Source organism: Patiria miniata, unplaced genomic scaffold (assembly GCF_015706575.1).
Source record: "Patiria miniata isolate m_02_andy unplaced genomic scaffold, ASM1570657v1 HiC_scaffold_7, whole genome shotgun sequence".
Lineage (NCBI taxonomy): Eukaryota > Metazoa > Echinodermata > Asteroidea > Valvatida > Asterinidae > Patiria > Patiria miniata.
The window spans coordinates 6,130,299-6,156,243 of record NW_024037074.1 but is presented as its reverse complement, the minus strand read 5'-3'; the positions used below and the strand labels follow the sequence as shown (position 1 = coordinate 6,156,243).

The window sequence follows — 25,945 nt, the reverse complement described above, 5'->3', positions numbered from 1 at the left end:
TTTCAGAATTCTGCCAGAAATCTGCCCAAAAAATCCATTGTCAAATTTTCTGTCAAACTCGTTTTTTAACAAAAAATCTGTCAAAGGTAGCCGAAAATCGGCTAAAACGGTCACTATGCTCCCTGTATCCAATTACAGTACTGAATGATCATGTTTTTTGTGCAAAAAAAGGAACCAGACTATTTTTCCTTCCAGCCTCGCTTTGGTTACATTGATTTGAATGGGAAAAAATCAAGCTGGCCACAACATGATATAATGGTCTATAGCTGTCCTCTTTCAACCTCGCTGTCTGACTATCAGTTGTGACAAAAGACTAGTTGTTGACTGGTGAGTCGGGCAGTGCTATTGTATAGGATTACACTTTAACAGCAATGACTGGGCTAAATCTGATCCATTGTGTAGACCAGACACAGACAAACATTTCCAGTGAAAAGCCATTCTAAATCAGTTGAATACATCTTATTCACGAGTCTGCCATATTAAATTGAAAGCGAGGTAAACTGTTCATTTTTGGAATTTGTGAGTAGAAATTAAATCAATGAAATAAAAGTTCATTACGAATTAATACCTGTCTGCTCTAATGAATAATCAAATTTGTGATTTTTGATTTTCTGGGCTTTCCTAGTCAGGAGCGGATCTAGCTTTCAGGAAACAGGGGGGGGGGGGGGATTTATATGAAGTTTGTACGCCTTTGCTAAGGGGGGTCCGAGGGCTTTCCCCAGGAAAATTTCGAAATCTATGATGCTTTCTCCTGCATTCTAAGGCAATTTGAGAATAAATTTAGGAACTTTAGCATTGCATTTCATATTTTTGGCCCCATTTTACTAGTCCAACAGTAGTCAGCGGCTGAACGGGTGGGGTTTGGGGGTGAACCCCCCCCCCCCCCCCCGAACCGCTACTGCCAGTTAATATTTCCTCGAACCAGCCGTATAAAACCACTCAGAGTTTGTGCAGTTCTACAAGTGTACCATTGCTCATAACGCTCTACTCAAAGTTCAAAGGTACGAGGGACCACACAAAAACACTCCCATTCTCAAAACCACACAGGATTTTGCCCATGCCAAACACCAGAAGTGACCTCACTTTTCCCTCCCAAATGTTCCAATTATTTCCCCTTTTTTTCAAATGTATCTTTTTTTTTAACCAGGAACAAAATTAATAAAATAACTCTTCTTTTGCATTTCGCAACCAGATTTTCCCCTTATTGTGCAAACAGGATGTTTCACAACATCGACAACAAAACCAAACACGGAAACAAAACAAACGAAATCAAAATTAAGCAAAAGACTAAAAAATGTGCGTTTAAGATTTCATGATATTGTGTTTTAATGTCAAAAGCAAAATTACTACTTAGCATTTGATTCATCTAACATGCTTACAAGTACATCAGCCTGATTTGTCATAAAAAGTACCCCCCCCAAAAAATAATAATAAAATAAAATTAACTCATATAAGGTTTAATTAAAACAAACCGAAATAATTATTGATAGAGACCTTTGTATTTTTGTTCCCTTATCATTAACAAAGTGGTAATATGTCATATCAATCTGTCTATAGTTTCCTCCATCAGTCTATTTTTGAGGGAATTATCGTACTTCTCTGATGCACTGGATAAAAAAAAAACTAAAATAAAATCAACTTATTGTCTTAACCACTTTTTATCTTGTGCATAGGAAACCGACAAGATAAGGTTTGACCTAGAAAAGCTAACATGTACAACGCAAAATTATTCCCGCAAGTAAAACAGACAACTGTGTTCCCAGTACAGGTTGTGTGCATAAAAATGCTTGGATAAAAATTTGTCCACTGCAATGATAATTAAAATATTGAACCAATTAAAAAAAAAATTGTGACAGCATGAAAGACCACAGAATAAATGTGTTCATTTGCTATGGAAGTATTATTCTTTTGGTGTTAAAATTCCATTCCATAAAGTGAATTTTGTTCTAGTTTAAGTTTTTGGTGCAACACGCGAATTTGTGTGCAGTACGTTCAGAGAAAAGGCGGACGGTGAACATTTCACATTTTTGGGGGTTTTAATATGCGTTACCTGCACTGATTCATGGACACTATCTCTTAGGCCAGTGATGTCTGCCTCTTGCTCCCCTGAAAAGATAGAAAACCGAAACAACAAAATCACAGGAAAATCAAATAACATGAAATCAAACCCTCTGTGCATTTTGCTAGCAATGGCCCTGAATCCTCGAAATTCATCTCTGCTTTTGTTGTAAGAATGCAAAGAAATGTCCTGAAACGTTGAAAGCTGAATATGATCTTGCCTACTCTACTGCCTCGAGATACAAAACCAGGCCTGAACTTACAATATAAAAACAAACACCAATCTCACATTTTATCTCAGTATCTCTGACTAAAATTGAACTTAATGCGACTCAAAATGAAATGCTGAAAAAATTAACTCTAAAACAATGGAGCTAAAAATTGAAGGTTTTTTAATGGGTCTTATTTCTAGTTAAAACCCATCCCCCTAAAAAAAAATGAAAGGTTTGGGGCACAATATTCCGCAAAATTACTGCAGAAGTTTATTTATTTCTTATTTTGACTGGGTAGCCCATTCAGTGGAATCCACTGATCTCACATGGGGCCCAGTAAAGAGAAGACAATGTGAAGAAATTACAGTTTTAGAGGTGGGAGGAAACATCCCAGAAGAACATTCCAAGGAAAACCCACGGAATCAAATCAAATAAGGACTGAAAACCCAATCCACATGTTGGCCCAGGGAGAAATCGAACCCGGGTCACAGCGGTGGAAGGCCAGGGAAGTACCGCTACGCCAACCTGACTCCCCTAGAATTGAATGTAATTCAACAAGTTTTGAGCCTCTGCCCCCCCCCCATGTTTATACCACCTAAAAAAAGTTCAAAAATTTAGACAATAATCTAATTCTTAACAAAAATGACTCACCTTCCGCCATCATGCTTTGTGTATGTCACGCTGTGCTGGCCAGAACCGCGAGGCATCTTGGGTCGACCCTTGTTCTACATTTTTTTTTTAATGGTTAGAAAAAAGTTTTGAAAATGAACAATTCTGCATGAACACTTAGGAAAATCGCACACTTTAACTGGAATATTTGTTGGTTTGCACTTCAGGTACATTGAATCTGAACTTGTGATAAGACATAAAGACACAAAAAGGGATTCAATTATTAGCATATCTGCTTGAAGTTAGTTTTCATTTAAAATTCATTTCATAGGTTTTACGTAATTAAATAAAAAACAAGACCCATGTCAAATTTATAACCCGTGGCCAGCAGTTATTTCTACAAATGGGAATACAAGATTCCAAATGTGAACATAAAACTTCTCAATTCTAATTTGGTAACAACATTGCACAATGCCGCCAGCTCACGCCATTGTCAAGGACAATGCATTGTGTGTGGTCGAACAAAACTGATTACAAAGATAAGCCGGCTATTTTTGAACAAACTCCTACCCACTTCAGTTGTGATAATTTTATTATTATTGATAAAGACTTTTTTCTTGGCAGCGACATTACCAGACACAAAGATAAAACTACTAATTATCAATCTAATTAGAACACAGTTTCATTCCGAATCTGTCTGAAAATGTTGACTTTTGGGCCAACTTTAAACTCTTGTTATTTTTAAACTGTGATATTCAATTGGGAGCTAGACGGTAATGTAGTCAGTACTTGAGATGGATTGCAAGTACATCACAAGTCCTGTCACAAGTAAATCACAAGTTCAGTCACAAGAAACAGGGGATGAACATCATTTGATGTAACTTTGTTGTAACTTGACTTGGGACTGGGTGACTTGTGACTGACTTGTGATTGACTTGTGATTGACTTGTGATTGACTTGTGATTGACTTGTGATCGACATGTGATTTGACTTGTGATTGACTTATAATTGACTTGTGATTGAGTTGTGATTGACTTGTGATTGACTTGTGATCGACTTGTGTTTAACTTGTGATTGACTTGTGTTTAACTCAAGGGCGGATCCAGAACACAATTTTTGGGGGCCAAAATTTTTTTTGGATTCTAGATGCTCTGTGGTGCGATCTGAGGCAATTTCTGACCACTTTAACCAATGTTTTTCTTTGAGGAAAAGATGGTGGTGTACTCATTGCCTGCCTTTATTGCGATGTCACATAAAAAAAAAAAAAATTGGTCTCGTTTTGGGGGGGCCATGGTCCCCTTTGGCCCCCCCCCCCTGGATCCGCCCTTGGTTTAACTTAAGATTGACTTGTAATTGACATTTGATTTAACTGCCTTGGTGTGCAATTTCCGTTACGGCTATCCAACGTCGACTTATACACTCGTACATGCGTATTGCATAGCACCTGCCACAACGGCTTGAGTAGCGTCAACTAGAGAGAGATATTTGATTGACTTGTGATTGACTTATGATTTGACTTGTGATTGACTTGTGGTTGACTTGGGATGGACTTGTGATGTACTTGTGATGGACTTGTGATGTACTTGTGATGGACTTGTGATTGGCTTGCGATTGACTTGTGATGGACTTGTGATGAACTTGTGATTGACTTGTGATTGACTTGTGACTGACTTGTGATTGACTTGTGATTGACTTGTGATTGACGTGTGATTGACTTGTGATTTGACTTGCGATTTACTTGTGTTTGACTTGTGATGGACTTGTGATGAACTTGTGATTGACTTGTGATTGACTTGTGACTGACTTGTGATTGACTTGTGATTGACTTGTGATTATAACTTGTCCATTGAGTTGTGATCGATCGTAAGTACCTTGACTGCAACATTGGATCCTGGAGAAAATTCTCACCTTAAATTCAGGACGTCCGCGCGTAGATGTGTGCGAGAAGGGATCAAAGTGCTTGGCCACTCCCCTTCCTCGGTCGCCCCTCCCTCTACCTTGGTTGCCCCACCCTCTTCCTTGGTTGCCCCGCCCCCTTCCTCTACCTCTATCTGTGAAATTCAAATGAGTGTGGACAGGGGTGAAATTGAAGGTAATTAAAAAATCCACGAAAAATATATTTGGGGTCCACTTACTCCTGTCCCAGTTACATCTGACATCTATTTTTTTAATATATAATTCTGATGCACTCCTTAATGCATTCCTCCTCAAAGAGTGATTATGAATAGCAAACTACCTACCTAACAAATAAACAAACAGTTTGAAGTCATTCTTAATGACACTTGAATTGTAAATTCCAAAGTGCCAAGGTAACAGGGACAGGAAAAATGTCACACTATGGACCTAAATTTATACAATGACCCATTACAACTTCAATGACAAAAACACTCACCACTTGTTGCGGCCGTATTGACCATGCTGTAGTCAAATGGTGTGAACGCCCCTGGGTCCGTTGCCCTGTTTGTGTGGGGGTTTGGTCTGCGGTCGTCTGACTTCTTTTCTCGTTTGGCCGGCGGTCGATATGTCATCGGAGCGGCTTCATCTAATGACGAGGCTGCCTTGCGTTTCTGATGGGGATTCACACAAGATTTGTCTTATTAGGATACAGACACATTTTTAAAATTGTTTTCAATTTAAAAATTACTGTCATAATCCTAAAACTTTTTTGGAGTTTATGTATTTTTTTTTTGAAGGGGGTGTTTCAATCAGGCATGCAACTGGGAAGAAACCAAAGAGGAAATTCCAATCTTTATAGTTTATACAGTGGTTTTTTCCCCAATTTTTAATGGCATAAGTGTGAAGTCAAAAATGAGGAAATCAGCTGACCCGAGAGAAACTTTCAAGCCTGTTTAATGAACTTCATATTTTTTCAGACTGAAGCATTCAAGTTTGAACTTTGCATACATTAGTTTTCACATTTTTAAAAGACTAATCACTCGTGGTCTATCCTTCCCTATTTAATCCGTCCTTTGTTAGTCCTTCCACTTCATCCTCTGTGATCTCTATCTACACTGGTGTGCCCACACCCAATTAATCCCTTTTGTGTTTCTCCTCCCAACCTTCCATGTTTGTGAGTCCCTACATGTTTGTTTCTTGTACCTCCGTCATGTTGCCTCTGAAGAACTTGTTAAGATCGCAACATCAGGCCGCATGAATTTATTAGATTTTTAAAAAAAGGCAGCAATAACAGACATTGTGCTAATAGATTTTCCTTTTCTAGAGTTCCAAGCTAGGATGCTTGCTATTTCAAAGGCCCCCTCCCATCTTTCTGATACCTGTTGTCTCAGAGTTGTTTCATCCTCTGTCGCTGCTGTCTCCTCCGTTGTGTCACCCCTTGTGTCACCCTCAGTCTCTCTATTATTGTTCGCGTTACCGGGAGTGGTGATGTCAGACTGGGCCGGCTTTGGTGGGGGCCTGGGACGTTTCTTAAGTTTCCACATGCTTTGAGTTGTCTCCAATGGAACCTGTTAGTGGTGGAATCATTGATAAAATTTCATGGAATGTGCAAACAAAAAACCCCAAAACAATTCATTTTCTGCAAAAAAGAGTGACAAAATTAAAGTTTCACCGTTTGCGAGTTAGCCACGCCCCTTAGAAAACCCTGCGGAATTTTGTACGTTAAGTTTTGTTTGTCTCAGATTTTGCGCGTTCTGCGTCCATTTGTATATCATGTAATGGGACAATATTTCACAAGCTGCGTTGACGCAATTCTACAGCGATAAGTTAATTATGCAGACGCTGAGTAAAAAGTGTTTTTCCGTATGCATGCTTCAAGTTCATTTTAATAATAATAAAAATATCGGAATCTTATATAGCGCACGTATCTACGAACTATTAGGTACTCAAGGCGCTGGAGATATGTCTATTATTAAAGAAAGGTAAATAAAGTTTATGAGAAATATGACACCCATTATGTAGCACCTTTATAAGGGTTTACAAGGTGCTGCGGCGCATATTCCAGCCACTGCCAGAAACACCGGGGCAAACCCCTTCTCTGTTTTAGCGATAAGTGTTACTGGTTTTTTTAACGGCACACGAGTCGAACACTATAACCATTGGACCACAGCACCCCACAAAGTAGTGGGATTATTGGAAAATTTCCAGTAGTTCTATGAAAATATCACTGGAGGGACTTAAATCAAGTTTCAGCATACAATAAAAGACTAGGGAAAAAACAACAAATAAGCTTTTACTTGTTTTATCATGCACAGAAAACAAACCCCAATGTTTGGAAAGATGATTTGAAGAGATGATTTGAAGATTTGCATGTTGTGGTCCACAGTAAGTTTACTGGGACACCAAGCTGACATTTAACGCATTATGTCGCACTGTAATAAACACATGCAATGCTGGGGCTGTTTGGGGCGGTATAGGGCTTAACAGGCGGGTCGGCTTGGGGCAGTATAGGAACTATTAGGTTCATTACTTTGTGAGATGTCAGTGAGAGTCTTAGAAAAGTGGTAGGGAGTTCTTAAAGTAGATGAGTCATGAATGAAAAAGAAAAGCACTAGATTAGGATCAAAGAAAACTCTGCAAGATTTTCCTCAAAAGGTTTTCCTCTTGGTTTTCCTAAAAAAGTATTTAACTTCTGAAATATGGAAACTTCCAAAGATCTATGGAGATGCCGTCAGATTTTCAGACATGTTGGAGATTTTATCTCTTACCTCGGTTGATGAACTACTCGATGCAGTGCTCTTCTTACTTCCAGCAGGTGTCAAGTTGATTTTGTCAGCTTCAAGCAGGGCTGGGGCAATCTGGACTAGATGCTTCGGAGGAAGATACTATTGGAGGAACACAAAATTAAACGTTTTTATTTGAATCAAACATTACAGTAAAACATTGCTGAAACTTTGCTTGACTTTTGTACAAACTTAAAATAAAGCAACTGTTCTGATGAAAATGTCTAGGCACACTAAATGAAACATTATCTCTTGAGATTTTCAATTGTTTAAAAAACATTGTAAAACCTCTTGTAACGTATTTTCTTGCTTAACCCTAACCGAACTCAACCCATCAAAGCCCAAACAGCAGGATTTGTTTAAATCTGTTGGAATAGGTACAGTAGTACAGTACCCCTAAACTGATGGTCTTTTACATTGGGTTTGACATACCTCCAGAAACTAAGTCCAACAGTGTGTGTGTACAATTTCCCATGTGGGTGTTGGAATTTGCCTGAATGGGTATGGTTCCTAGTAAATTATGCTAGGGAGTTAGGGTTAATAGTAAAATGAATAACTCCTCTTAAGGGCCTTTCTACACAGAAAACAGAAATGGAAAGCAGAAATAAAAAGCCGCAGATCACAAAGCAGTGAACTTTACACATGGTTGGAAAATATTAATTTATACAAACTAAAGAAAGGTTTACAGCACAAATTGAGGCCAACTACATGATGTCATGACCACTAATGACGCTGATTGGCTAATAAAATGCACATTTCTCACCCATTTTTGTGGAAAAATTGCTCCTGTTTCTTACGCACGGTGGTTTATTGCTACCAAGCAGTTGCTTACATGCTCAGTGAAAAGTGGCCCATTCGAGCGAGCACATCCTTATTTTTACCATGTGGAATCCCATTACTGCACACACTGTAAACAGGCCGTAACATGGAGAAAAAAAATCCACTTACCATTTCAAAAGGGTTGACGAACAACGCTTTGAGGCGGGCCACTTTCTGCTGTCCTGGCGTCGGTTGCGTTTTGTCGGTCTCTTCGTCTGAGCTGCTGTCAAAGGCTGTGATTATGGACCGGGCGGTACGTACGATGCGAGGGCGCTCTTCATCACCAAAGAGTGCAGAGTAATGAGCAACGGGAACGGAAGGATCTACCAACGAGGAGGGCAAAGTTAAGGATTTGAGTTGAGTTTATTTTTTAGTAATTGAACGTCCAGCACAAAACCAGTTACTTTGACCAATTTTGTGAAATCTGGAATTTTTGGCTCATTGGAAAGGACATTGAATAATCTTTCCAATGGGAATCGGGCAAAATCTGACAGTTTTGAGGGTAATTTTTCAGTTCACAATTTCAGGCGTTGGAAAACTTAGAAATCGAAAAATTTGTTGTTAAAGTTTCCCATATCAACTTCTTACAAAACTTACAAATTAACTAAATCGCCTTAAACGCCTAAATCTGAATTTCGATAGTTGTTGCCTGTACAAAGTACATGTATTATGGGCTGTATCTCAAAATATGGCTGTGCGACTTTGGACTGGTTTTGGGTTGAAAGGTCACACATGCTATGAACCATTTTGCCAACCTCGTCCCCAGGGTGTCGAGCAGTACGCGCCCACCACTACCTGCTCTCTCACCCTGGTATTGGATCATTTGCATGTGCAAGATTTTTGAACACGTATGCAAATGAGGAACAGTCTGGTGCCTGGATATGCGTTACACATTAGCGTTTGTTTTCGTATGCGGTGTCTGGGGTAAAAACAGAGTCAATTCGTAGCAGCGCGAGCACGGCGTGAGTTACGAAAACACGATTTTTGAAATCAAACTGTTACGATCTTATCGAGACAACATGCAGTATCATATTTCATATTAATATGAGCAAATTGGAAAGGAAATTAGTATTTTTGAGAAGGCGTGGACGAATGATCGCGAAAACACGTACTGCACGTTGTGAATAATAGCACCAAGTACACGATAAAAATCCATTACTAGCCAATTGCGGTATCCAATCAGGATACAGGAAGAAAGTTTCCTATCCAGGGTTTACTATTGGAAACGCGGTTGGAAATAAAGTAAGCACTGGGGACGAGGTTGCCATTTTGCATTTTTGTGCGCCACAAGGGATCCTTCCTGTTCAGGTCACATGACGTGATGCCTACCTGACCTAAGATCTGTCAGAATAGTCAGACTCTTTTGGTCTGGGACCAAGAACACCTCTCGCATACCATACTCACCATGGCTTTGGTCTGGAGTAACGTGCTGGGGTGTAGGGTCGTGGGGACAGTACAGGAGGCTACTGGGTGTTTTAGGGGTGAGTTTGCCAGGGGTAGGGGTCTCCATCGGTGACGAGGATGGTGAGGCAAACGTCTTGGGACTTGGACTTGGGCTTGGCTTCTGTAAAAAATATTGATAAAAGTCATCAAAGAAGTAGCGAATTCAATAATGAGATCTAGTCAAAACAGCAGACTTCACATGCATTTTTTGCTGGTAATCTATTTTTTGTTATCACCAAAAGTTTTTCCCACTTAGCATGTTATTTCTAGCGACAACACCATATCTCACTAAATTGCCATCGAAATTGCAAAAACATCAGCACCCTTCAAAGGCCTGGACAAACAGGTCTTTGGAAGAAAGGAGCTGAACATTGAAGATCAGGATGTTACAGGCACTTTTAATGCCAATTCTTCTATATGCATGTGAAACATGGACGCTCAATAAATGGCACAATTCCAAATTCAATGCCTTTCAAATGAGGTGCCTTAGGAAGATGATGGGAATTTCGTGGAAGGGACAGAGTCACAGATCATGCAACATCTGCTCAGCAACATCTGCTCAGCGACATAATCAACAAGCGCAATCTTACATGGCATGGGCATACTCTGAGAATGCCTTCTGAAAGATACCCAAACTTGATAATTAGAGGGCAAGTCGAAGGCAAAAGACCAAGAGAGGCTCCAAGAAAAATATGGTTAGACCAAGTAAAGGAGATGGACATCTCTATGGAGAATGCACAAGAACTTGCCAAGGACCGAGGGAAATGGAGAGTACTGGTAGCTGCAGCCCTACCCATCATGACTAATGGTGGTAGGGTGTAAGCATGTCAGCATGTTTGCTTAGAAAATCTATGAAACTGATACGAGGAGTGTTCCAAAATTTTCAGCAACATTTTCTTTAAAGCATAAATTTCATTCGATGCTATGGGCCGGTTGGAAGTTGAATCTGTTAGTATCACACATCTCCACAAGTCAATCACAAGTCAATCACAAGTCAATCACAATTCAGCCAGTTCAAAGTCAACTCACAAGCTATTCAAATAAACTAAATATAAAACAAAAGCACTCCTTTGTCGTTCATCGTCCCCTGTTACTTCTGACCGGACTGGTGAATGGACTTGTGATTTACTTTTGACCAAACTTGTGATAGACTTGTGATGGACGGGCCTACACCATTTGGTGAAGGTTGCTCCTACCTTGGTTCGGCCTTGGTACATCCTGGCTCTCAGAATCAGTTGATGGACCTCGTTGAGTTGCTGTCTCACTAATGGAGGGATGGGATTACAGCAGGCTAAGACGCCATGGGCCTCTCTGCCAAAACAAACCCAAACAAAATACAGTTAAAAACCCAAACAAAATACAGTTAAAAACCCAAACAAAATACAGTTAAAAACCCAAACAAAATACAGTTCAAACTGGCACCAGGAATTTAAGGGCACTGTGAACAGGTACCCCCAAGAAAGGTCGTGTCTGAAACAGGCGTCCAGATCTATGGTTAAGTCTCCTGTCGGCATGTTCCCACATAGTTGTAATTGACGAAGAGAAAGACACTAGCTCTAGACAATAGATTCAGATGCCGCTCAGACAGGGTAAGCCAGGCGCCTATACAGAGTCTCTAGGCTTTGTCAATATAAAGATGCAAAATTAGCTGTGCTGCTTCAAGCCACATTGGTCATTCCATAAAGTTGGGGTCCAAATTTTTTATGTCCCTGATACATTTGAAATAAGATTTTGTAAGATTCAGGACGCATTCTTTAATGCCTTTTATCTCCGAGAGTGATTGTGTAAAGCAAAAATTCCTGCCAAACAATTAAATAAAAAAGTTTGAAGTCAATTTTAACGATACTTGTATGGGCAATTAAACACACCTCAGCTGTAACAGGGACACTAAAATATCACACTTTTGGACCCCAAATGTATTAAATTACCCACAAATGCATGAACTATGAACCAAGTTGTCACAAAAAAAAAAAATATTTCCAAGTTTGCGACAAGGAAAAAAACGTAGAAATCGTTTCAATGTTATCAAACTGCATCATCCTACCTTGGGAGATTCTCGGCAATTTGGAACATCATGTGATTTGGGAGGATGTAGCCTGTGCTTTCATCTTCTTGCCTGGCTAACTGGTCTCTCCAGGCATACAAGAGCTTCAGGGCTTCGTACTGGGGAACAAAAAGAATAGAGATCTACCAAACATGCTCCAACAGAAACGTCCAATGATTCAACTGAAGTGTCGGCTGCAAATGCTGCGGGATGTCTGTATTCATTGATTGGAGATTACTGTCTACGAAAATTGGTAGCCTCTTTATATTCTGCAGCTTCACAATTTTTTTTTTTTTAAATCTGTGCAACCTATGACTTGTTTAAGTTCTGAAAAAGTTGTATAGAAGTATGTAGGGTGGTGCAAAAAGAAGGAAACCCACTTTTGACAGCAATTTTCATCTACTTGTTGAGAATATCGCAAAAATTCAATTTTAAATATTGATCTTTAAACATAAGTGACGAAACAATGATTGCAAATGCATATTTTGTCTCTGCGATATGTTAGTTTAAAAATTGCATATGCCAAACCAGTTTCTCCAAGGATGGCTATAATCCATCCACTTGACTTAGCTCCTGAGCTTGATTTGAAGACAAAAAACACTACACTAGACTTACACCACGTATGTTTCAGCCCCATAGACCGTGCGTGCATTTAGTTCGTCTTCTCACGCATGTGCAATGGTTTCCTCCGCGTCGTCGGCTTGCAAACAGCGGTAGCAGACGACGCACTGAACGATTGTCTGGTTTTCATGTCTTAAAATGTATCCTTCTCAAACGTACTTAAAAGATGATTCAAACCAAAAATTATCAGTAGACCAAGTGAACAAAGATATAAATTGTCTCTACAGTGTGGTAACGGCGCTAAAAACCTTTTCAAATATTTAAAAAAAGCAATAATTATGGACAAAAAACGTACAAAATGAAAAGGAAAAACATCGTTCGCTTTTGAGTTTGGTTTACACATTTGGACAATTTGCCGGGTTTACCTTAGATCAGCCGTAGTACCATCGGAAAGGATGATAGATTATTTTCATTTTACAGGTGATTTGATGTAAGAAGGAAACCTGTAGCTTATAAAAATCGTCAGTTTTCGAGTAAACCCATTTTGAAAGCTTCGTGCACAATTACACTGGTCCCAGTGCCCTCTATGATCGTACTTAACTGCATTTCAGGGCCGGGAACCAGTCAGTTGTAAATCGTTTCAGATAAATGTATACATTTCCAACGCGTCAAAAGACGGATTACAAATGGAGCGCTGCGGCGCGTGGCGCGTGGCTAGCCATGTTTTACGGGCCAGATTCCAGGGTCTGTGTACAGGTACGTGCACACTCACGTTACGTTCAACGAAAAAAACGTATAACGTGAGACCTTACTTTTCTCATTGAAACGGTTTCCGACTTAAATGATATTTATACATCGCACTTTCCGTGGCATCCTTTACCATTTTTCAGTGAAGACAAGTTTACAATTACTCGGCAAAACTGAAAAATTATCCCCTAAACTGTCGCCTGTTTTGAATTTGTGACCCAATACTTTTGTACTACACGACACGGAAAAACAAAAAAAATGCATCAAATACTCTCTGTATTTTTGCGCTAAGGTTTGCAAAAGTGACTTTGATTGCCTTAAATTCCTGTCCACGTGGAAAGAAAAAATTATCAAAGTATTTCGAGCGTGATGTTGACCGATACTTCAGTGGGTCAAACTGCGACTGCAAACATCCATGTTTGCTGATTATCAGTATTTCATATTTTGAGTGCGCATGCGCGCAAACTCAATGAGCGGCTGAAACATACGTGACACATGGACATCAGTGATTTTGATGACTTGAATTCGAATTAGCATAATAACACTATTCTTGCGATTTTTTAAGGAGTTTGTACCTGTTTTGGGTTCATGGGCTTCTTGTTGCGTCTTCGCAGAGCTAGGTGGGCATCATCCGTGAAAATTTGCTTTTTGTAGCGCTATATAAAAAACAAAAAAAAATGAACAGACCTGACGTCAGCACTGAAAAGAGAGACAAATCCTTTCAAATGGATAAAAACAGCAATGCAGTACTAGCACTTTATATTTACCTTTTTTCAATATTCCAGCCGAAGCACATTAATGCGTCCATAAAATCCACAACACCTCATGAATAACAAGTGAACCGCAGATCGCCTCTTTTCTGCGGTCGATCCTTATATGTTTTGTGATCGTAAGAAAAAGGGAAATTCTGTGCATTTTTAAACGACCATAAATGACCCCTAGATGACCTATGACCTCCAATTTCCGAAGAGTTGTGATGAACCCCCACACGTTTCAAAACATTTGCAAGACAAAAGCCTAAAATATTCCATGCATTACGAAGGAAGCCACATCGCCGCACCACTTTTGGGGCAAGCTCCATACCAGAAACCGAAGCCTTTTTATTTTAAACGAAAAAAAAATAAATACTTGTGGGCCTACTGAGCTTTAACCCTAAAAGGGCTTGGGGGGCCGCCCCCCCCCCCTTAACTTTTTCCGCGATAGCCTTGAAATTGTTTTTTCCGCAACTCGAGCTGTTATGACTTTTTAGCCTCGAGCCTTGTGCATCTTTTGATACCAAAAACGTAAAATCGGACCACGCAACCAAAAAATTCTCCGGCGCTACGCGTCGTGTGAAAACTAAATTTTCCCAAATACGTCGTGTACACAGAGCAGAATTACCATTAATTAGCCATAATTCCAAAACCCTTTGACCTTTAGTCATGAAATTTCTTGGGTATATTCATGATGAGTTGCTCTATGCATGTACCAAGTTTCCGAATTTTTTGTCACTCAATGGCCGAGATCAGGGGGGGGGGGGGGTTAGAATCCGCCCCCCCCCCCCCCCCCCCCTCAGCTGAGAGATGGTCAAAATAACCCAGCCCTTTTAGGGTTAAAAACCCTGCAAAGTTTGGTTACTTACCCGGAGGCAGACCTGCCTGCTCTGCTGCAGCGTCTGCTGCAGCAGGTTGTTAGCCTCGTTGCCCCTCTCGATCAACTCGTTCTTCATACAGTGATACACGTACAACAGGTAATGGGTGTCGGAACGGCTGTAGTTGATCATCTCCTGGGGCAGAGGTCTGGAGAGGTCAAAGATCAGGGGTCAAAGGTCAGGGAAGATTTTGTTTGAAATCATCTTATTGCGGCTCTCTCAATATATTGTTTAAAGTGCCGTACACTCTATTTTTGGACACCTGAAATCTCTCCAAAGATCATCTCAGCTCACTGGGGAGAATAAGCTTCATTTTCTGCCTATATGAATTAAGGTGCCATTCAAACACAACCACCATTTTTAATGAGTTCACTTCTCATTAAGTTTGTTTCATTGTTTTAATTTTTAGGGAACAATGATGTAGATTACTTAACCTTAAATCCCTAGCCATTTTTGCTAGGATGCAACCTCAATCCTGCAAAATCTTTCAACTGCCTCCATGTAAAATATTGCATACTGCCTCAATCCATCAAAATCCTCCATTATTTCTTGAATGTGGTCCTTGGAGGGGTAACCACTGCCTCAATCCTGGGCCTAAAATAATGTACAACTGAGTACATAAACAACACAAGGTCCGGCCCAAGACCTTGACACAGTGCATCCTCCAAAATCAGCCACACATTTTTACCATATATCCTCAATCCTGCAAATAGCCTCAACTTTGCAAAGAGGATTTTGGAGGATTTGGAAAGGTTTGGGTTAAAATACAACACGCAGGTACATGTATAACTTGCAGATGAAAACAAATTATTAAACTCAAAAATGTTCTCAATGTGCATTCGCTTTCACATACATGTATAAACTGTGTCCGCTATAGTTCAAGAACAGAGCTAATACCTTATACTCTTAACAGCAAGCTGGCAAGCTGTATTCCGTAATAAAATCAAAATGAACCATCTAAACTAAACCTATTAACTAAATCAAGCAATCTAATAAACAAGCTCTGTATGTACCTAACACTCATCTTCAGTGTTAATAAATAGCGCCCTCGCTCATTCACGCACACAGCCATTACCTTATCCTCCAATCAGCAAGCTGGTAGGCCTTGTCGGGTTCCACTCCGCAGTAGAGTTGTAGCAGGTGCGCCAGTGAGTGACGGGCGTGGCCCAGGATGCGTGAGGCCTGGTGAGTGTCAAACATGTTGACGACGTACAGACCCAAGTCTCGCTGCAGCCACTCAATGTCCATGTCGGCGCCGTGGAAAACCTGGTAAAGACGAAAATTGATTTTCTTATGAACTAATGCTTTGAATCTTCTACGGGGTGTGTAAAAAAAAACGGAACCCAAACCTCAAAAAATATATTTTATACATGTATTAAAAAAATGTTGCACCATAAATAAGAATGACTGGAAAGTCAACTTCATGAACTACTTTTAGATGAAGAAACTTACTTAAATTGCTCAATCCGTTCAAAGTATATCACCATTTCAACACAATGACCCTAAAACCTCTTTCGTCCACAAATGCAATTTCAAGAATCGTGGTCACAATTGTCTTCAAACATCACCAGCAATAAAACCTCATTTTAAAAGTTAAAAATATTCACCAAATTCGTTTTGAAGGCCCGTCTTTTTGAAAAAAAGTGGATTCTATAAATCATGTTGTTTGCCTAAGCAGGGTTGGTAATAAAGATATTGTGTACTACAGTTGTTGACATTTGTTGAAACTAGTATTCTGTGTCATTTTATTTGTTGTTCCAAACAGTCAGAATACACAATGAATTGGGTTTTTTTGACGAAACAGGTTTTAGGCTCATTGCGTTTAAATGGTGATATTCTTTGAATGGATTGAGCAATTTCAGTAATTTTTCATCTAAAAGTAGTTTGTGAAATTGGCTTTCCGGTCATTCATATTTTTGGTGCTACATATTTTTCTAAATATGAAATATAGTTTGGGGGTTTGGGTTCCGCTTTTATGGACTCACCCTGTAATTCATCATTGGAGTATTGGGTAAGATCCCAAGGATGGATCATGCTTTACAAACAACCTCCGCTCTAACCATTAACCCTAACCCCTGGAGTGATTTACTAGGATCCTTCCTCACTCTTGCAAATTCCAACACCATATGGTGAACTCAACATCCAAACTGTTTGACTCTGATTATGGTGGTATGCCTGACCCCATGTAAAGCATAATCAGTTTACTAGTGCAGTACTCACTCCAACAGATTCCAACAAACCCTGGTGTTGGAGTTTGACTGGATGGGGATTGTTAGGGTTTATACTGAATGAGTTTGTTTTGATGAAAGGGGCTGCAATTTTTGCTGCATCAAGATTCTGATGCTGTGACAACGCCCCAAAATAACATAAATATGGCTTCATCTCAAACTTCAGAGGCATGTTTAAGTCCAAATCAAATGAATACTGTACATTTTGTCGTAATGAGACACAAAAACTGCTCAAACAACAGAGATTGAGAACTTTGAAATCTAACTGCCACAAACACATGGATTAAGCTTAAAATTTGTTCTGACAAATATGGTAAAATGGTCACCCAAAATGTGGTGTCAACCTGTGTTTAGACTTTTGAATAATGAATGCACTTCATTAGTTCTCCTTTGTGGTTTATTTGATGATTTGTAATATAAAAAGGTGTATGCCATTTCCAAGGTTTGCAGCATTGTTAATGCTGCTAGCATCATCTTGGCTCCATGGTATTATAGGTACATAGCTTCTGACTAGCACCCATGAACAAAGACATTGACAAGATGGGGAACCGCCAACATAGGGCTGGATAGCTCAGTTGGTAGAGCACCGTTCAGTGTTCTGAAGGTTGCGGGTTCAAATCCCGCCCCAGTGAATTGTTTTGTTTAACTTTTATATAATTAACGTTCTAGCCAACTGGACAAAAACGATTAAGCACAATCAATCTAAATTGTTACATGCACTTAGGATGCTCTTAGCGAATAAAACGCCTGCACATTATTCCAACGCTTGTGTCAGAGTATGGGAAATTAAATAGAGAAAGTTCACCTTGACAATATTAGGGGATAATAGGTCTGATCATTATTTCAACGTCTGTGCCAGAGTACGGGAGTTAAATCAAGAAAGTTCACCTTGACAATAGCTGGGTTGGTGAAGGAGTTGTTGAGGCTGCGCAACTCGCTCCTCAGGGCTAGAGTATCAATGATGTAGTCATGACAACCTGTCGAGATCTGCATGAGGCAGGTGAAACCCTGGAAGGATCGGTACGAGTGATGCTGCAAGAAATGGAAGAGGAAAACAACAAAAAATTGTGGAAATTTGTCAAAGTGCTTCACAATTGTTATCCATGTTCAGCAGACACTAAGAAAAGTTTTATGCACGACTTTGAGATCTGTAGCCGATTCAATGAAATTACACAATGGCATGAGTCCAGTCGCGCCACAATTTATTGCGCAAGCTGCACAACTTTTCGCGCTGGGCAACATTTCAGCTTTGGCAATTTCACAAAAGTTTCATAGTGCGCAAGTCTGCGACTTCCGCAACAAATTATAGCGTAATTTGCGCAATCATTTTAGGTGGCGTAAGTGGTGGCGTAGCTACTGAAAATGACCTATTCTACCAGCAAATCGTGATCACTGTGGAGCCTGTTATTGCACAACTTATCAAGGTTGATACAAGACACTCAAAGCTTTGCGTTTGAAGTAAAAGAATTGCTAATTTACTTGTGACAGAATTTTTAGAGTTCCCCCATGATTCCGAACAAAGTCAGAAAAAATAGTTTCAAAATGGCGGGCGGAGGTGATTCAAAGACCGTTTCATAAACGAACAAAATCATACACAAACAGCTGCTGTAAATGCTGTTATTATTATCCTCATCCAAGATGTTTACATTATTTAAAACGTTGTGCAGCTATGCCAAGTTTCATGAAATCGATCATAAGTTTATTGCGCTGCTGCACAACAAATTTGTTAGTTAAGTCCCATACCCATGGCGTACGTTATGCAACGGTTCATGAAACCAGCTGCAGGGGCCAATCCCATGGTGCTACTACACACAGAGATTTGTTAAGCACAAAATACATTGGCTTAACAAAAAAGGTAACCAGCCAAAATATCATGCATTGTATATTGCTTGTAACTGGTTCCCTGCTCATATTTGCCAAGCAAACAAAGCTGCTTACCAATATTTTCTGCGAAGGAGATTCATGAAATTGGGACAAAAGCCAAATTTTCTCTACCCTCACAGAGATTACAAAGAAAGATTGGCGGACAGACTGAGTGAAAGAAAGCTTTCACACGGGAAAAGTTTGCACACCTCCAAATCGACGGCAAACTCCTTCAGGGTGTCCAGCGCCTGGCCGAGTTCCTGCAGCTGCTCCGCCGTGTCCACCAGTGTCAGAGGGGTTGTGTCCAGGGGTTTGTATGAGGGTGCAACCACGGGGAGCAGCATGGTGGGGTCCGGTACGAAGTGGTCCAGCTCGTATTGGTAAGGATGGGCAGTGCTGGGATGAGGACAAACAGAGATGTGCATGGTTAGATTTAGCTGGGATCAGCAAGGACAAAGTTCACTTCAAAATGACAGAACTTTGGCGAACAGCGGATTGATGTAACCATTCATAAGATGGAATATGCGTTGGGGTGATGTAAATTCAATATTACGTTTTTGCCCTACACTGACGTATAAACACTGTACACTCAGTGTGTTACCCCTCGAATGAAAGTGTGTAAAACTGATGTAACCACTTAACAACTGTCCACTCTTGGAAGAAAAACAAAAACCCAAACACAGCTAACTTTTTTGAAAACCTGGGCCATTTCTTATAAACTCGGCTTGGCCCTATGTTAGGATTTCACTGCAAAACCATTTACAGGCCCATGATCTGATGAAAATTTTTTATATTAACGGACTTGATGTTTCAGAGGAAGACAAAGGAGTATTTTGACCCAGAATACCCAAATAAGTACCTGAATCAGGAAGCAGGTGCCGAAGCCAAAGATACAGCCAAAGTTTGAGAAATGGCCACAGACAATTTGAGTAAAACGTCTTGCCCAAGGACAGAAGCACCCCCGACTGCATTCTAACCCACAATTTTGAGCAAATCTGATCAAGTGAAAACATTTGCTCAACTTGAATGTTCCCACCCTCCCCTAAAAAAACCCAAGAAATTCAAAAGAAACCTTTAAAGCTTACATGTCACTGCTTTCCTCAGCTCCGACTCGCTGTTGATGGATGAAAGACGAGACTGCGTCAGGGACATCCCTGCCTCCTTGCTTGCTCTTCCTTGGTGAAGAGAGTGCTGGGTGAATATAAAAAAACAAGCATTGTACTAATATGCAGTTCTGACTAAATGTATGACACAAGTCAAAAGAAGCAATGCAAAATGCTATTTTGCTACAATTAAACATCTCCCCATGGGCAATTCCACGGTTACTCACGTTACATTTTTTGATGTATTTTTGAGTTTCCTTGGGCTGTAATTACCTTACTGAAAAGGTTTAATAACTGTTATCCCCATGGTAGATAGAGTAGACCTAGACCTACCTAAGCACCAAAGATGACATCCAGAAAAATGTGTTATGTATGACAAACAAGACGCACAAAAACGGTTACTCACGTTACGAAATGTCAACTTGACTCTGGTGTCGTTTTGAATGACTGCATATAGTTATACTGTTGTCTCTCTGATTCAAATGTTGAACTTAGTTCTAGTCTTTGTAATGTTTTGTTCAGCATGACTCTGGGACTTTCCTCGCCTTCCACCGATGTGACCCGGGTTTGAATCCCACCTGGGCCAATATGTGGATTGGGTTTTCAGTCCCTACCTGATTCCGTGGGTTTTGCCCAGAATATTCTTCTGGGCTTTTCCTCCCACCTCTAAAACTGTAATTTCTTCTCATTGTCTTCTCTCCACAGGTTTCTTCAGGCTTGCGAGCTACAGTGCCTAGGGCGCTTTTGAGGAATCCTTGGTTTCATTTCCAATAATGATTAATAATAATAATAATGAAAGTAAAAACACCAGCCTGAAACAGGTGTAAGCTTTTTGGTAATGAATTGATTCTTGTACCTTTATGGAGAGGTTTCAAGGCGTTGGGTTTGCTCGTAATGATCGGGACAAATGGCGTGTTGCTGTTGTCGATCTTTTCCTTGAACTTCAGCTGTGGCCGGGAGATGTTCTTGGCGTGCATGAGGTGGAATGCTCGGCCCTTTCCCGAGTCTGTGGAGCTCTGAGTAACAGAAGAGGTGGAAAGAGGCACTAAGTAAAAAGTTGTTTTCCACTAGGAAGCTTCTAAAAAAAATTTAAAACCCACAAAACCATCCCTAACCAGTCTGTCAGTCCGTCTTTCTGTCACTACCTCGATTAACTCTGAATATCTAAATAACTTACATGTTCATTATCAATGATAGCCAGTAAGCATTACACATGGGAGGGGGAGTGTGGCCTTGTTGTTAAAGGGAAAATACAACATTTGCAAACATCAAAAAATAAAACTACCAAATCATTTTGAAATACCTTGCTGGACTGTTAGTGAATGACAGTGTAAAGCATCCTGTAAAATCATGGCACCTGGTATACTGTCATTTTCAAGAAAAGTGGTATTTTTGTATCAATTTCCAACGCTGATCGGCCTTTTTTCAAATACTGGCCCCAATTGACCATCGCACTTGTTTGCAATCGATTACAAACCTATGAACGGGTACGAGCCAGCTAGACTGGTTCCCTGACCTTAAAATTCCCCAATGTATGTAAACTGCTCTGTTTCTTCTTATATGGAGTCAGGGAACCAGACTACAGGAAAATGATTGTTTTTCTTGGTTTTTATAGCATTTTCGAACCCAAAACCTCTAAAAAGTCAGTGTAACTATATTTGCTATATATTTCCAACCCCCCAATTCCATCCATTTCTGAAAATTACAGCAAAAGCAAATGATGTATATTCCCTTTAAGGTTTAAGACTCATGATCTGAATCATGTTGTGTCCCTTTACATGCCACTTTACTCCAACACGCCTCTCTCCACCCAGTATAAATAGGAACCTGTAGTAGCTGGGGCACAACCTGCGATGGACGGCAGCGCCAGTATCACAACTCCAGCTGCACCACTTATGATAATTTATGTTTTTCAAGTGAATCATTGCAAGACACTTAGGTTCCTCGTTCTCTTTTTCCCTTCAATTAAAATTATCTCGACGATAAACTCAGAGAAGCAAAATAGTCGATGAAAATGCGCAGCGACGACGTAGATTCCAACCAGGGATCTTTGTATCCATAGCTCATCTCGCTATAGGCTACTGTGGTAGCTCGATGACGACCGTACTTTAAAATGCTTTAATGTATTAAACGGGTTGACAAAATAACAACAATGCTCTTGATATCATTGTTCTGTTCTCATGAATAAACATACTGGCCCGCTGACGTAAGAATAAATTATCATAAGTGGTTCCACTGGAGCTGTGATACTGGAGCTACCGCGATGGACTGGCATCCCATCCAGGGGGAAAAGAAATATTCTCAGTTGTTTCATCACAAGGAAACTGGAGACAAATGCTGGTCTGATGAGCTTAAAGCTATAGTCCATCATTTGCAGCCATCCGAAAAAGTAACGGGCGTATTATTGTTGAAAAACATACTTGGTTGAAAGATAGTAAGTGGACTATAAAACTCCCTGTGAAATTAATCTTTCTGGCAAGCTATCATTTTGAAGTAATCAACGAAAGAAGGCCTTTCCATCTTAAGACGCACCGTAGGAAAATTTAAATTAGTAGTTCATTTTGTTATTCGGTGCAGCGCACGCAAGGATTGGCACGACGCACAGGCGCGCGCGGTTGCTATAATTCGTCGGATCAGTACGCGACATCGCGTATAGCTGCAATTCAAAACATGATTCAGCAACTTTTGATTTGAAATTGAGATCCTAGAATGCTGTTTTTCTCGGAATATACAGCTGAAGCTGAGCTGAAACTTCATCAGGTTAGTTGTTCAGTATCCTTCATTAGATTTTGAACACTTTTGTTGCTTCAAACGAACAAAATGCACAAATTACAAATGATGGACTATATCTTTAATTGGCTCAAGACAGACTTGATAAAATGATGTGTACATGTACCTGTCGGTTCCAGCTGGCCACCATGAGCTTCTGAGGAGCTTTAGGCTGGGAGCCAGGGGGAAGCACTGCCTTGCCTGGCTTGATCAGACCAGTGGCTTCATCCAGCAACAGACCCTGGTAGACAAGAAAGGCATCAACTCAAAGTGAGAGGTTGGAAGAGGGATATGCAGACATGTAGAACTTGGTGGTCTGGTTATCAAATTGTTACTAACAATCAAGTGTTACTTTCCTAGTGTAAATCTTGCTGGCTTGGGGGATTTTAAAGACTTCCTGAAATGCACATATTGAGGTTGACATATTTGATATAGCCCTAAAAGTTGTTAAATTTTTTTAAGATTTTTTAATTTACTTTGTAACATAATTAACAATTTCGTGACAAACTTTCCTTATTGAGAGTAAAAGCTCCAAAAATAAATGTTCAAGATTTCAACATCACTGGACGGAAGAATAGTGGAATTACATTTCTAACGATTTCTAAGAACTGAGTTATGATATCTGGTAACAACATACTTAGCTGGTGCAGGTAAAACTTGTGTCAGCTTTTATGGATGTTGGGTATGTGATATGGTGTGTTTATTTATTTTTGTTTGTTATAAACCACATACCACTTTCTCCAGAATGACATCATTCGTTTCGATGATCGCATCCGTTTTGTCTTCAAGCTCGGGGGCAGAGCTTCCTCCCGTCAGACACGCCTTGCTTCCTTCGAGATGCAGCATGCCATTGATGCTATAAAATGAGAGAAAACTTTACACATCAAATTTTGAGGAAAAAATCCTTCATCAATCCTTCATAAAAATCCTTATAAAAAGCAGAAGCCTTTTGCACAAATACTCAAATAGAAATCCATGATTTGATTTAGCAATGGCAATTCAAGTAATGGAACTTCAACTTTTTGCCTGCATACATTATTTAGCCTGTGTCATTGTCAAGTGTTAACCCTGACACTCCTCAATCCTCCAAAATCCTCCTGGCGGTTTTGGAGTATTTTGGAGGATTGAGGATGAATGATGATTGAATCACATGAGGATTTTGGAGGATTGAAGATGAATGGTATTTGAAGAAGAGGAGGATTTTGAAGGATTGAGGATGAATGCATTTTGAGAGGCAGGACTGTCTGACGATTTTGAAGGATTGAGGCGCTGGGTATCCTTCATTTGAACATAAGTGCAAAAGTTTGGAGGATTTTGGAGGACTGAGGGGGGGTTCTTGGCAAAAAAAGGGCCTAGGGGGTAAATATACGTCAAGCTGTCACAGAGCACAACTTATGCACAGATAAAATTTTACCAGAAAGTTGTAGTGAGGGCAATTATACAGTGCCAAATTTATTATCATGAAAGGCATCGTTCACATTTATACATCTTTGTATATGAACTGAAGTTACTGAACTAACTTTTGAAGAAGTCTCTCCGACTGGCTGTGGCAGTACTCTCTGAAGCTGTCATAGCTAGAGTAGAAATCGTAGTCATCGCCATACGCTGGCAGGCCATGTGCTGCCTTCGTTGCTTGCATCAGCCGTCCCAGAGTTTGCTGCATAATGACAACCACAAAGTATCACATTTTGATGAGTTTTCTAAGTTTTAAGTGCGCTGGTACTACTGCTATCTTTTAGTTTACCTTTCCATCTTGTGCTTTGCTGTCATTGCCATTATTTAACCATACAATTTCCCTCTAAAAGTGATTTTGCATTCTCTTATTAATCGTATGCATAGGAAAGGGTTCCCCCTAAAACTACCCCCCCCCACCTTAAATATGATACCCTTTTTAGGAAAATTATATATATTTTTAAAAGGACATTTTATAACATTTGCATGTGAGTACGCAAGTGTTTATAATGTGTTTCATGTAATTCTGGGTGATGAGCTGATTTTGTAACATCCGGCAGAATTCTGAAATGCATCTTAAACTGTTCTAGCAGAATTTTGCGATTTTCATCTGGTCACCCGCTGGCCACACGATAAACGCCCATGACGCCCGGGCCGTAGCCGGTCATGCGTCATGACGGGTGTCGGACGCTTCGCCCCATTTCCACGTCGCCCCATGTCACTTCGCCCCTAACCACTTCGCCCCATCCCCACTTCGCCCCATCCCCACATCGCCCCATCCCCGCTTCGCCCCATCCCCACATCGCCCCATCCCCGCTTCGCCCCATCCCCACTTCGCCCCATCCCCACTTCGCCCCATGTACAATGTAGATTGGTTCCTCCAAGAGTGAAATTAGGATGTCAAAGGTATTGTCGTTCTCAGATAAGTGGGAGACAGGTTGGTATAGCCGGGTCTTTTAGGCCAAAAAAAAAATATTCGGTGTCTGGTCAGACCAAAGTTCCGGAATTGACGCGGCCACGCGGCTTTTTTTTGGGGGGGGGCTTTTTTTTCTTCTTCAAGCTTGGATTGTATTACAGACAAGGTGGGGTACTATTTTGCTTTTTTGGTGGCCTCATGTACATTGGTGTCCTCCATAATTTGCCTTGTTCATTTGGTGGGCTAATTCTTTCCGTTGGTTAGCAATTAGTGTATCTGTTGGAATTGTTTTTAAGCCAATAAAATAGATGAGATTTTTTAAAAACTTTTTACATGTAACGGCTGGGGCGAAGTGGGGATGGGGCGAATTGGGGATGGGGCGAAGTGGGGATGGGGCGAAGTGGGAATGGGGCGAAGTGGGAATGGGGCGATGTGGGGATGGGGCGAAGTGGGGATGGGGCGAAGTGGTTAGGGGCGAAGTGACATGGGGCGACGTGGAAATGGGGCGAAGTGTCCGACATTCGTCATGACCGTATTATCAATCATCGTGCACGTGCGGACATGCTGTGTTGATTTTGTTAAGTAATACCTAACACATAACAGTATAAATCGTACACTATCAGAATTACTATTTAGCCCTACCTGTGAGAAAGTTGCCACATCTTTAACACCCGGAAATAACTCGTCATTTGCCGAGGAAATCTCGGCAGTTTTCTGCTCATCCGCCGTGTCACTGGTGGTCGCCATTTTGGTTTGGGGAATGTGACTGGTACCTCGTGTTCGTCTATCAATACAACAATATAAAGTGGAAA

At 40.4% G+C, this 25,945-nt stretch overlaps 1 protein-coding gene across 1 annotated transcript; it reads right to left on the bottom strand.

Annotated features, from left to right (window-relative positions):
* Positions 1-1,297: 1,297 nt before the first annotated feature.
* On the bottom strand, positions 1,298-25,945 carry LOC119744756 (exosome component 10-like). The gene is made up of 21 exons (XM_038220860.1): positions 25,776-25,945; positions 24,286-24,422; positions 23,498-23,621; positions 22,893-23,006; positions 20,853-21,012; positions 19,979-20,084; positions 19,103-19,289; positions 17,919-18,062; positions 15,878-16,068; positions 14,794-14,950; positions 13,748-13,828; positions 11,865-11,983; positions 11,017-11,131; positions 9,782-9,941; positions 8,507-8,700; positions 7,544-7,660; positions 6,155-6,343; positions 5,272-5,446; positions 4,788-4,930; positions 2,922-2,995; positions 1,298-2,106 (listed from the first exon to the last, which is right to left on the bottom strand). Exons 1-21 carry the CDS (start codon positions 25,878-25,880, stop codon positions 2,070-2,072), a joined length of 2,829 nt encoding a protein of 942 aa, XP_038076788.1. The 5' UTR covers positions 25,881-25,945; the 3' UTR covers positions 1,298-2,069.